We start from the raw sequence: 12,318 nt of genomic DNA, 5'->3' as shown, positions 1-12,318 counted from the left end.
TTCAGATTTGTGATTTTTGTGGCGGAATCGTAGCATTTCCACTGCAAAAATCGCAACATTTGCTAATCGCTGCGGGTTTTACATTCCCATTGGGGAAAACACACAACAAAAGTGCAACGATTCTGCAGCATTGACGTGCTGCGGATTAAAAAAAACGCACCACAGGTAAATTTCTGAGCATTTTCTTTGCAGAATTCTTTTCCACAGCGCGTGGATGGGATTTGTTCAAATCTCATCCACTATGTTGCTGCTGTAAATGCTGCGGATTTTTTGCACAGAATTCAGTTGTGGAAATTCCACAGCGTTTATGCTATATGGGAACCCGGCCTAAAACTTTAGCAAAATGTACTGTTCATGTGGCTCCCCAACTGATAACCCTTTGGACAATATAAATTGATACTAATATTTGTCACAAAAAAATATGTATTTTTGAGCATTTGAAGCTTTTAAAGAGATAAACCAGCTTTTGCAATTTAGATAACTATTATTATAGTTAACTTCTTATATGACAATATATTAATTCACTGCTCTAACTCCTTTATATACAGTATTCTGGTGTTACAAGACATACATGTGTGCAGTGTGTACTGTACACCAATGCACTGTACACAGCATGAATATAGGCTGGCACTCATTTTAAGGGCACATTTTTCCTTAAACAAGCTGCTGTATTTGCCTGATAACAGTCATCTTCTCCCACCCCAGTATATACATGTATACAGTACTAGGAATGGGCATGCACAGTCTTCTTAGTATATTTCCATTTTGCGAGTCCATCTACAATCTGGACTATATAGTTGGCATCTCATACAGCATACTCGACTCTTTGTCTAGACATCATCATTGCTCTCTTCAGTTGTTCATAAGACACAAACATGACAACATTCCAGGATCCCAACCTCAAGAATGAAGGAACAAACCTGTAAAGAAATGAAAGATAATATATCATAAGATTCTGAGAAATCCTGCATTTGCTTTTTCTATAGAAGCTTCTCTTCTATATGGATATGACAATTACCCTTTATAAAAGGCAGTAGGTCCCTCCTTGGTGAGCATGGTCCATGCACAGTTAATAGCGGACTTGTACTGTCCGGGCGGAGAGTTCATGTATCTTGTCTTCACCACATCCACTGGGGAAGCAATAACCGTGGTACAAAACCCAGCTCCAAAGGCAGATACAAAATGGCAAGGGAGGTTATCTACAAAACATAAAGGCAGAATAATACAGAAATCCTATGTACTTTACTAGCTTTAGCAACCAGCAGTGACTAATATTAGATGTGCATACAAGATAAGAAAATAGTATAAACAGTTTAATTAGAAAACTTTTTGGAAATTTAAAAAAATATCGGCAGTGCTAAAAGGGAATCTCCAGCAAAACTGGAATCTCATAATTATTCATTAGTGAATCTGACTCATAAATAATGATTATTTGCCCCTGCGGTTGCATAACTGCTTGTGGGTGACAGATGGCGATCGCTATACTTTTGCGGAGATCTGGACATGTCACCCACATTTATTGCTAGTGGTATGTACCTCTAGTATTATTATTATTCCAAAGCAGGCAGGACAGAAGAATGGCAGTGCTGGAGTGAAAATCTACATATTTATTTTTGTTCACAATGGACCTTATTTATCAAAACTATCCGTGTTGCCCTCAGTAACCCATCATAGGACAGGTTACATTTTTGCAGAACAGTTGAAGAGTTCGTTCATCTGTCTGAATGGATATTGCTTCAGATCACTAAATGCCTGCCACTACTCCGGCCCCCACTACCTCATAGGATCAGGAAGTCATCAAGCAATGCTAATGGCAAGACTTTTAGATAGTGTTTTGTAAAAGTGCAGTCACCTGTCATTACTTTGTACTGCAGCAGTGCTTCCTTTATTAAGTCATAGGTCACCAGTTCAGTGCAGTTGACAATTGCGTTTCTTGTCACATTTGGAAATGTCCCTGTTTAAAAAAATAAATGAATAATGATTAGTAAATGTTATGAATAGCTTATTACTTTTATGACACTTATTTTATTTTATTACAATTCTATCATGTTCATTTGTAGCACTTGTTACTCCAGTGGTCTTAAACCTGTGTCTCTCCAGCTGTTGCAAAATCACATTACCAGGCAGGCCCTGACAGCCATAGACCAGTGCCTATTACTATGGCTTTTTACTTGTATATTTATATACCCAAATAATTCTAAAGTGTTCTCTAATGCCTTTATCATTTTGAGTAAGTGGTAACTTATACAATATATTGTATAATTATATATAATCACTAATGTTATTCTCTATAAAGTTAGAAATAATATACCAATTAAGATACCACTATATTAACTATATGGACACATTGATGATGTCTTACTGCTATTGTACATCATATATTATTATATTATCTACCTTTCCAAAGGCCTTTCATTCCTTCTTGTTTTGCAATAGTTTTATAAGCATCCATAGTGCCGTTGTATCTCTTCTTCACCCCACGTAGACTGACTTGAGCTTGGAATCTGACTTTGACCACATCAGTTGGCTGAGCTATTGTGACAGCTAGTGCTCCGGTCGTACATCCAGCAAGTATTCTGCTTCCAATCCCAGCTTCTACAACAAGAGTATACAATGATCACCAAATACAACATATAAGTTACTTCTTCCTTTTATACAGTACTAAGTAAAGTAGACACAATGGAGGAAATATAACAAAAAAGGGAAGATAAAAATAACAACCAATCAGAATGCTGCACAAATAGTATTTTTTATAAATCTCTCCCAATATGTGTCCACTTAAAGACATCCTTCATATATACTCACTCTCTTTTCCATTGGTGTAGAAGAGTTTGACTGTATCATATAGCCCAATTCTAATGGAAGCAAAACTCATTTGTCTTTGCAGCCCGGCCACCAATCCGTTGTAGAGGCTCCTGGGTCCTTCAGTTTTCACAATTGTTCTTATGGTGCCAAAAACTCCTTTGTAACGGATTCCGTTGACCGCCCCAGACGCTGTTGACTCTCCTTGTATCTGAAATTTCAAAAATTGCACAGTTTAGTCATTTTTTTCTTTTATAGAGTATATGAGATAAAGTCTGAGAGTCAGTGAGGTCTAGCTAGCAGTTCCTCAGCTATTGATAATGTTGTGTTTGCACATATGATTGTGGATGGCATGTGAGGGACACCTTGGACTGTTGGTAATACTTTGTCGGCACCTACATTACTTAGGTCTTTGGGGACAGTGGCATGAGACAGCAGGAATAATGGAATGTTAGAAGCATCTGACTCAATGAATGACAACTGAGGCGCAACATACTCAATGGAATATATCAATTATAGAATGACATATGGAGATACCTAGAATACTCCACTGTTACTGCCAGCTGACGGTAAGACTATATTTCTAAAAAAAAAATGCAAGTAAAAAAAAGTGAAAAATGTTCTGGACTTTAGGGGTAAAATCCTACAATATTTGTGTGTTTAGAGATTTTGGTATTTTTATTCCTAGCATTTATTTGGGCAAGTTTGATGACATCAGGTGTAGGCGCTGGTCAAAAATTTATAGCGTTTGTAATTTAGTTGAATTGGTATTTGTGAGATCAATTTATCTCTGTGTTCTTTTCATTGACCAAAAACCAAAGCTTTTACTATACCTGGAGTCTGACTTTTGCTGTATCCAAGGGGAATGTGAAGAGATCAGCTATGCATGCCGCAGTGCCAGCACCGATGAACTTTACAGCTGGTGTAGGGGGGATGTCAGAGGGTCTCAGTCCAACCATTTTGATATTATGAATTTGAAGCTGTGCATGAAAAAGGTAAAACTATTTTAAAAAGTTACATATGGAATCCAGCTTTCTACTAGCCAGGCTTACAAAAGGTAATGATTTACAAGTGGATGAACTATTTCACTTAGGGCTTGTCCACACGTAACGGAATTGCTGCAGAAAATTTTCGCAGAAATTCTGCTGCGGAAAAACCGCACCATTTACTGCAGAAAATGGTGCGGATTTAGGTGCGTTTTACTCAATGTTGAGAGATGGTGACATCTCCTCTGAAAAACGCAGCAATTCAGTCTACATTCCCCTTCAGGAATTGACATGCTGCGGTATGAAAAATACGCACCGCAGATCAAATTTTGGTCTGAATTTTTACGCAGCGCGTGGATGAGATTTGTTAAATCTCACACATTTTGCTTCTACTGTATTCTGCTGCGTATTTTCCATCCACAATTCCGGACGGAAAATACGTAGCAATTCCGTTATGTGTGGACAAGCCCTCACTGTATATTTTGTTAATCTAATGATCATACTTACTGGTCAGACTGGAAAGATATGTGCTTCTCTTGATGTTGCTTGATCTCACTGAGAGCTTTCCCTCTGTGCCACTCCATTCATCAGGGCTCCTTATATATTGTCTGCCAGATGTGATGTCATATCTAGGTGAGATGCTTAGAAGGAGGAGGTTATACCTGTGAGAGGTCCAGGGGACACACACCCCTAACCAGGGCTCCACCTTTCAGAGAGAAGCAATGCTCAGAATAAGGATAAAGATTGGATGCAGTGAATATTTATCAATTGGAGGTCTATCGACATGAAGCCAAGGTTTTTCTGGGATTTTTTGTGCATTAATTTGTTGCAGACAGTAGCTGTCTATGTTGTTTCATATCTTAAACTATTATGTGGTTTATAACAAATCTGCTATGAATAATGACAATATAATGTGTTACCATAAAGCAATAACGTTATAATATTGGATTTTTTTTACATATTTAAGTCACTTGCGTTGCTATTTTTTTCTATTTTACTAGGCTCTTTTGAACATAGTATATTAGATGTCTTCATCTTGTTTGTATTTCACCAGCTAGGATAGAACACTAAAAACACATTTAGGATTGGAGGTAATTTTTTTAAAGGGTCCCATTTGTAGCACTGGGGGAACTGGGACCACAATAGGATGCCAGCAACCTCATCCGCATAGAAAGCTATAAAACACGCTATACACATGCAGCAGTAAAAGTAAAACAATTTAAATATGTAAAAAGAGTCACATGTGATTTTGCTTTTTTACTGTGATTGGGGCTGATCCACTTGAAATAGTATGTTGTTACTTTAACCAGGTGCTATGACTAAGAACGCAGTTGGCGTTCGAAACGCGTAAGTGTACTGGTCCTCTGTCTTTGTGTGCTGGTTGGATTTTTCATGTTTCTATAATAAAGTCCTAAGATTCCTTCATAAAGTGCTGGATCAAACCTTTTGTTTGCTGCAATGATCTAACATGCAATTTTACCACAAGGGTATATATCCAAAACACAGGACCAATATATAAAATGTATATTTGATGCACTTTTTTTTTAAGTATGGTAATGGTGCAGATTTTTTATACACTTCCACACTTTTTTCAATGAAATCCTATATGTTCCCTATTATATCTTTTACCATGTAGGGACTTTTAACCAATGGGAAAAATTAAAAAAAAAGAAAAATTCTTACTCTCTGTTTGGTCTCAGTGCCATGCAGTTTACTGTGGAAGAAAATGAAACCTTTAAAGTGTAACTAAACTTTCAACAAACTTCTGACATGTCATAGTGACATGTCAGAAGTTTTGATCGGTGGGGGTCCGAGCACTGAGACCCCCACCAATCACTAAAACGAAGCGGCAGAAGCGCTCGGGTGAGCACTGAGCCGCTTAGTTTCTGAACAGCTTTTTCCGGAAAGCCGATGTAACGGTGTACGGGCCCATAGAAACCAAGCGGCTCAGCGCTCACCTGAGTGCTTCTGCCGCTTCGTTTTAGTGATTGGTGGGGGTCTCAGTGCTCGGACTCCCACCGATCAAAACTTCTGACATGTCACTATGACATGTCAGAAGTTTGTTTAAAGCTTAGTTACCCTTTAAGTTGACTGTAAATTAATATTAATCATATGGTTTGTTAATTAGATTTTTTATTTTTGGAGCTAGTCGCTCTAGCCGCTCTCCACTCTGGCTAATAGATGAGGGTCCTGAACAGGAGAACCCTTTCCATTAGGAGGTTTTTCACACGACTGGGATTATCGGCCGCGTGACGAACCTTTTTTTAGCGGCAGTCACACGACTGCATTAAAATCAATGTACTTCTATGGGGCTATTCACACGGCAATTTTTTTACTGGACCGTCTGAATGGCCCGTGGAAAAAAAGGACATATCCTATTTTTGGCCTTTCTTACGGATGTCTTAATAGTCTATGAGGCATCTGTGAAATCGGGTCCCGCACGGATGCAAATTGGCTGTGAAATAAGGCCGTTTTTCACAACTGATTTGACACCCGTTCATTTGAATAAGCCCTAACTCAGAATGCATTAAAAGGGTATTTGAAAATGGGAGTTCCAAAACAAACAACCCTTTTAACTGATATAATGTGAAAAGACAAGAAATATAATTGGAAATAACACTGTGTCTAACCGAGAGTCGAGGTACACAAGCTCTAGTTTCTTAGGTCTCTTCACCTATGGCGTACTGACAGTTGCCATCACAGGAATGACAGGGTTAAGGACCACTGGTCCCTCTTTTATCACTGAAGCAGGGGTATACAACCTGCGGCCTGCGAAGCTCTCTTTGCACTGTGTGACTGGTGCTGTTATGGGGGGCACTGTGTGGCTGGAACGGTTATGGGGGGCATAAACTGTTACCTTGTTATGCCTAGCTCAGGCTGTGAGTGGCGGTGAGTAACTAGTATTCTCTCTTTGAATCCCTCTGTCATTCACTTCCGCCTCAGGCCCTGCACTAGGCATTATGCAGCGTGTCAGTTTTACCCAGAGTGATCCTTTAAAAGAATATTCCAATCTAAGATATTTATGACATATACCCAGAGAGAATGAGATGAGGTGGAGACGTGGTCACGCATGCATGTTATTCTCTCAATTGTATTTTATGGAAGTTGCGAAATGCCTCCAATAGGGGAACACCACCTGCCATACAATTTTGGAATATGCGGTCGATATGCCATAAATATCAGAGATTGGGATACCTCTTTACGTTTTATTGCGGTACAATCTGACAATGAAGCCCTTGCATCAGAAAAGGTTGTACAACCCTGCATTAGGGCCACCATGTCGTCCATTAATGTGTACAGAAAAAGTCCATTTTAAGATATACAGTATGCAATACACTATGATCTTACAAACCCTCGCTGCGACGTATTCTCTTAGCACATAGTCCACAGAGGCCAGTGTACTAACAAGTGACTCAGCTTCTGTCAGCAGAGGCTCGCCTTATGCAACCAATGAAAGAAGAGGCTAGCGTGTCTGCTCCAATAAACTGCTGACCTGCTCGATGGGACGACTGAGATTTCTCTTTGTAAGGTAGGCAGAGCAGGGGTGTGTGATGGGCACACAGGCCAGAAAAACAATGTAATCAGTAACCCGCCTAGTACAGAGATCACATCATTAAAAGTTCAATAGCTGATAGCAGGAAGGAAAACACCTTGTTTTCTGCGCTGCAATGTCAAAAGTGTTTTGAGAAGATCCGCATTATAGCAAAGATTAGCCCTCCTATAATACCGGTCATGTTCAAAGTGTATTTGTCATAAGGGTCTTCATGCTTTGTCTGCATGGATAACCTGTCTAATAATAAACAGTATCGGCAAGACCTGTAGGTGCCATATTGATGCTGTAGTTAAAGATTATGTACACTCTCTGCGAACGCCAAAGGTGAACACCACACTTGCCTTCTTTACACCACCACGCTGCTCTATTTGGGCCTTCACTAACTGTCAAGAAGCTACATGAGAGAAGCATGCCACTACCTCTTGCTATACAATCTCTGTCTTTAGTAGAAGCGGTCTTTACTTGCTTCTCTTGTCACACAGCTATGTGCTGACTCCTTGGAGGCTCGTTCTTGATTCAAAGTGCTAGGGTGGAAGGATCAGCTTCTTCATCTTTCTCAGGATCTTTACCTGCGGTGATTGGGTGACAATTTCTGTACAGTGCTATGGAATATGTTGGTGATCTATAAGCATGGGCATAACTACAAGGTTATCACGCATAGCAGCTGCTATGGGCCCCAACAAATAAGAGGACCTGACTTTACACAGAAGTAAGGGGAAGTTAATAGTGACTATGAATATTGGAAAAGGAGCATTGGAAATTTAATGGAGGAAACTCAAAAAACCAAGGAATAGACGAGAAACACATAGGACATAAGCTTTTCATGTTTTGAACTCATTTACTGCTGAAGGTGGTTACGGTTTAGGTCAGTATTCCATGTTTTACTATAGTCCTCTGAATTTAAGCAACAGGAAATGAGCAAATATATACAGTAACCAGCCGCTATAGGTCTCATGAGGACTACTGGTGGACAGCTTTATGAGAAGCTGACAGTAGAACAGATCACCTTATGAGGTGGTGACACCTGTACATCTGTACTTTGCACTTAAGGGCTTGGAATCATAAGAGACTACTGGACCATGTTCGACCTGCACACAGGTACCTGCTCACTAACGGTGCTATTGACTACCATGGGCACTAATCATACCACTAACCATGAGGGACTGGACACTGACTAAACCATTTCCCACTGACACCGATCATCGGGTATAGATGTGGAATACTGCATTCACCACCATGTACCAGTTGCTGAATGTAGCACTGACTAACAGGGACTAGATATGAATTGTTCCACTGACCAAGATAAGCCACAACATAGTTGCCAACAGTCCCGAATTTGCTGGGACTGTCCCGAATTTACAGAGACAATCCCAGCAGATTACTGTCTTGGGATGTGTCCTCCAGATGCAGATACAATTGATTACTATAGCAGAGCAGGAAACTATCTGTTTCCTGCTCTACCATTCACCCCTCCTAGAGCGGAAACCCTGGCCAGAGGATTTCCAACGCTCTGGCCGGGGATTCCGGCACTCCAGAAGGAGCCCGACTTCACTGTCCATAAAAGGACAGTTACGTCAGGGGCTCCTCCTGCAGCGGAATCCCCGGCCAGAGCATTGCCAATGGTCCGGCTGGGGAATCCGCTCCTAGAGGGAGCCCCTGACGTCACTGTCCATCCCCGGCGAGAGCATTGCTAACACTCTGCCGGGGATTCCGCTATTGGAGGAGCCCTTGGTGTCACTGTCCATATATAGACAGTGACGTCAGGGGCTCCTCCAGGAGAGGAATCCTCGACCAGAGTGTCGGCAACACTCTGGCTGGGGATTCCCCTCCTTAAGCGAGCCAATGGATCTATCTACAAGGAGGGGGGGATGGCGCAATCTACAAGGTTGTGTGTGGCATTATCTACAGGGAGGTAAGTGTGGCACTATCTACAAGGGTGTGTGCATGGCACTATCTTCAAAGGGGTGTGTGTGGGATTATCTACATTGGAGCTGTGTGGCATCAGCTACAGGTTCAGTGTGGCATCCTCTACAGGGGGGCTATGTGGCTCTATCTACAGGGGGCTGTATGGCTCTATCTACAGAGGGCACTGTGGCACTATCTGCAGAGAGCACTGTGGTATTATCTACAGATGGCACTAGCACTATCTAAAAAGGGGATTTGTGGCACTATCTACAGAGGGCACTGTGGCACTATCTACAGGGGGCACTGTGGCACTATCTACAGGGGGCTGTGTGGATTTATCTACAGGAAGCAGTGCGTAGCAATATCTTCAGGGAGCGGTGTGTGGCAATATCTACTGGGGGCAGTGTGGAGTACCATCTACAAGGGGCAATGAGTGTAGGATTTTAGAGTGTATAAAAAGAGAGATAGAATGCTTCTTGAATATGGAATTCAGTTGTGAATCCACATTGTAAAAAGTATATAGGAGAACTGGAGAGGGTTCAAAGGCGGGTGACTAGATTATAGAATGTGATGGGAAGTGTCCCTTAAAATGAAAGTCTGGAGAAATTTTGCATGTTCAGCTGGGAAAAAAGATGCCTTAGAGGTGATCTTATTAACATGTATAAATATATGTGTGGTTAATACAGAGAACTAGCACATAATCTGTTATTTCCAAAGACTCTACTAAGGACCAGGGGACATTGATTGCTTGTGGAAGAAAGACGTTTCAGACATCAATATAGGGTTAGAGTAGTCAAACTATGGAATGCCCTACCCCAAGAGGTGGTAATGGCAGATACTATGTCAGCATTAAAAAAAAAAAAGACTAGTTGTTTATTTACTGACAAATGGCATTGAGGGTTATAATTAATCAAGCAATAAATGACTCGTAATTTATTGAGAAAGGTTGAACTTGATGGACCTGTGTCTTTTTTCAACCTATGTAACTATGGAATTTTTTGTCTCTCTACATAAACTATATGGACAAAAGTATTGGGACACATCTCCTAATCATTGAATTCAGGTGTTTCATTCTGTCCTATTGCCAAAAGTGTATAAAATCAAGTTCCAAGTCATGCACTCTGCCTTTGTGAACGAATGGGTTATTCTAAAGAGCCCACTGAATTTGAGCGTGATACTGTAATAGGATGCCACTGTTGCTACTAGTCAGTTTGTGAAATTTCTTCCCTCCTAGATATTCCACAATCAACTGTGAGTGATATTATTGCAAAGTGGAAGCGTTTAGAAACCATAGAAACTCAGCCATGAAGTGGAGACCACGTAAGGTTACAAAGTGGGGTCTCCGAAATCTGAGGGGCATAGTGCATAAAAGTCGACAACGCTCCGCTGATAACTGCAGAGTTACAAACCTCCTCTGGCATTAACATATGCACAAAATCTATGCGCCAGAAGCTTCATGGCATGGGTTTCCATGGCGAGCAGCTGCATGCAAGACATAAACTAACAAGCACAATGCCAATCGTCGGATGAAGTTGTGTTATGCACGCCACCAGTAGACTCTTGAGAAGTGAAAACGTGTTCTGTGGAGTGACAAATCACGCTTTTCTATGTGGCAGTCTAATGGACGAGTCTGGGTTTGGCAAATGCCAAGAGAATGTTATCTGCCTGACTGCATTGTGCCAACTTTACAGTTTGGTGAAAGAGGGATAATGCTATATGGTTGTTTTTCAGGGGTTGGCCTAGGCCCCTTAATTCTAGTGAAGGGAAATCTCAATGCTTCAGCATACCAAGACATTTGGGACAATTGTTTGCTTCCAACTTTGTGGGACCAGTTTGGGTAAGGCCCTTTTCAGTTCCAGCATGACTGCCCTCAGTGCACAAAGCAAGGTCCATAAAGACATGGTTGGGTGAGTTTGGTGTGGAAGAACATGACTGGCCCGCACAGAGTCCTGACCTCAACCCCATTGAACACCTTTGGGATGACCTAGAATGGAGATTGCGATCCAGGCCCTCTCGTCCAACATCCGTGTCTGACCTCACAAATACTCTTCTGGATGATTGGCAAAAATTCCCACAGACACTCCAAAATCTTGTAGAAAGCCTTCCCAGAAGAGTAGAAGCTGTTTTAGCTGCAAAGGGGGGCCAACTCCATAATAATGCATATGGATTAAGAATGGGATGTCATAAAACTCCCGTAGGTGTAATGTGAAATTGTCCCAATATTTTTCTCCATATAGTGTATCATATACTTTTTGAATAGCTTCATCCTTTTTAATTAACAAGAAGAACCCATTCACCCCAGGCCTCAGTTTCTATTGCGTCTGTCCTGATGGCCTGTTCAGGCAAGTGTGATGCGCAGACTAGTCAGGTAAAGAACACAATGCACATAAATATGCTAAAGCTGTAATTATCACTGGCCAGATCCTGTTTATTCCATTTCTTGTGCAAAGGTTGTATAATATGGTAGTGTCATAAATATATATCTGTCCAAAGAACAGGAAACGGTTCAGAAGTTCAGTACAAAAAAAACAGTACAGAAAAATAACGTGCATTAAAGTTTTATGATATATTATGTCACTTCATGCTATTGCTGCATAGATAGATAACATGTTAGGTGTTGAATAATACTGTACGTCTTTATACCATATAATGGATAAGCATCACTAAAACCCTTATACTGCAGATGGTAAGATTTTATGTATACTGTGGTTCCATGTCTCTTTTGCATAGTGCTGTCTATAACTCTACAGTATAATAGCGGCTATACTGGCAAGTAATTTACAAGAATGGCATCATACAGAGCCATATTTATGAAATGTCTCTCAGTGTTGGTGGTTTAGATAGGCTGTTTAGATAGCTCCAGACACAGCCCCCCTGTACATAGCGTCAGATACAGCCCCCTGTAGATAGCGCCACACACAGCCCCCCTGTAGATAGCGCCACACACAGCCCCCTGTCCATAGTGCCAGATACAGCCCCCTGTACATAGCGCCACACACAGCCCCCCTGTACATAGCACCACACACAGCCCCCCTGTACATAGCGCCACACACAGCCCCCTGTACATAGCGC

General features: G+C 41.2%; 1 protein-coding gene across 1 annotated transcript; it reads right to left on the bottom strand.

Annotated features, from left to right (window-relative positions):
* Positions 1–563: 563 nt before the first annotated feature.
* Positions 564–3,761, bottom strand: UCP1 (uncoupling protein 1). Its single transcript, XM_075849700.1, has 6 exons — positions 3,636–3,761; positions 2,806–3,013; positions 2,398–2,595; positions 1,853–1,954; positions 1,019–1,199; positions 564–920 (listed from the first exon to the last, which is right to left on the bottom strand). The coding sequence occupies exons 1-6, from the start codon at positions 3,759–3,761 to the stop codon at positions 806–808; spliced, it is 930 nt and encodes a 309-aa protein (XP_075705815.1). The 3' UTR covers positions 564–805.
* Positions 3,762–12,318: the final 8,557 nt, after the last annotated feature.

Source organism: Rhinoderma darwinii, chromosome 1, assembly GCF_050947455.1.
Source record: "Rhinoderma darwinii isolate aRhiDar2 chromosome 1, aRhiDar2.hap1, whole genome shotgun sequence".
Classification (NCBI taxonomy): Eukaryota; Metazoa; Chordata; class Amphibia; order Anura; family Rhinodermatidae; genus Rhinoderma; species Rhinoderma darwinii.
The sequence above is the reverse complement of the archived record's forward strand: the minus strand, read 5'-3'. Positions and strand labels throughout refer to the sequence as shown.

Bases quoted from the DNA above. Each gene is read 5' to 3' on its own strand.
- UCP1 (XM_075849700.1), bottom strand. From the start codon at position 3,761: ATGGTTGGACTGAGACCCTCTGACATCCCCCCTACACCAGCTGTAAAG. The intron at 3,014-3,635 runs GTATAGTAAAAG...TTGAAATTTCAG, and splicing joins CAGCAAAAGTCAGACTCCAG to ATACAAGGAGAGTCAACAGC. The intron at 2,596-2,805 runs GTGAGTATATAT...CTCTTGTTGTAG, and splicing joins CTACACCAATGGAAAAGAGA to AAGCTGGGATTGGAAGCAGA.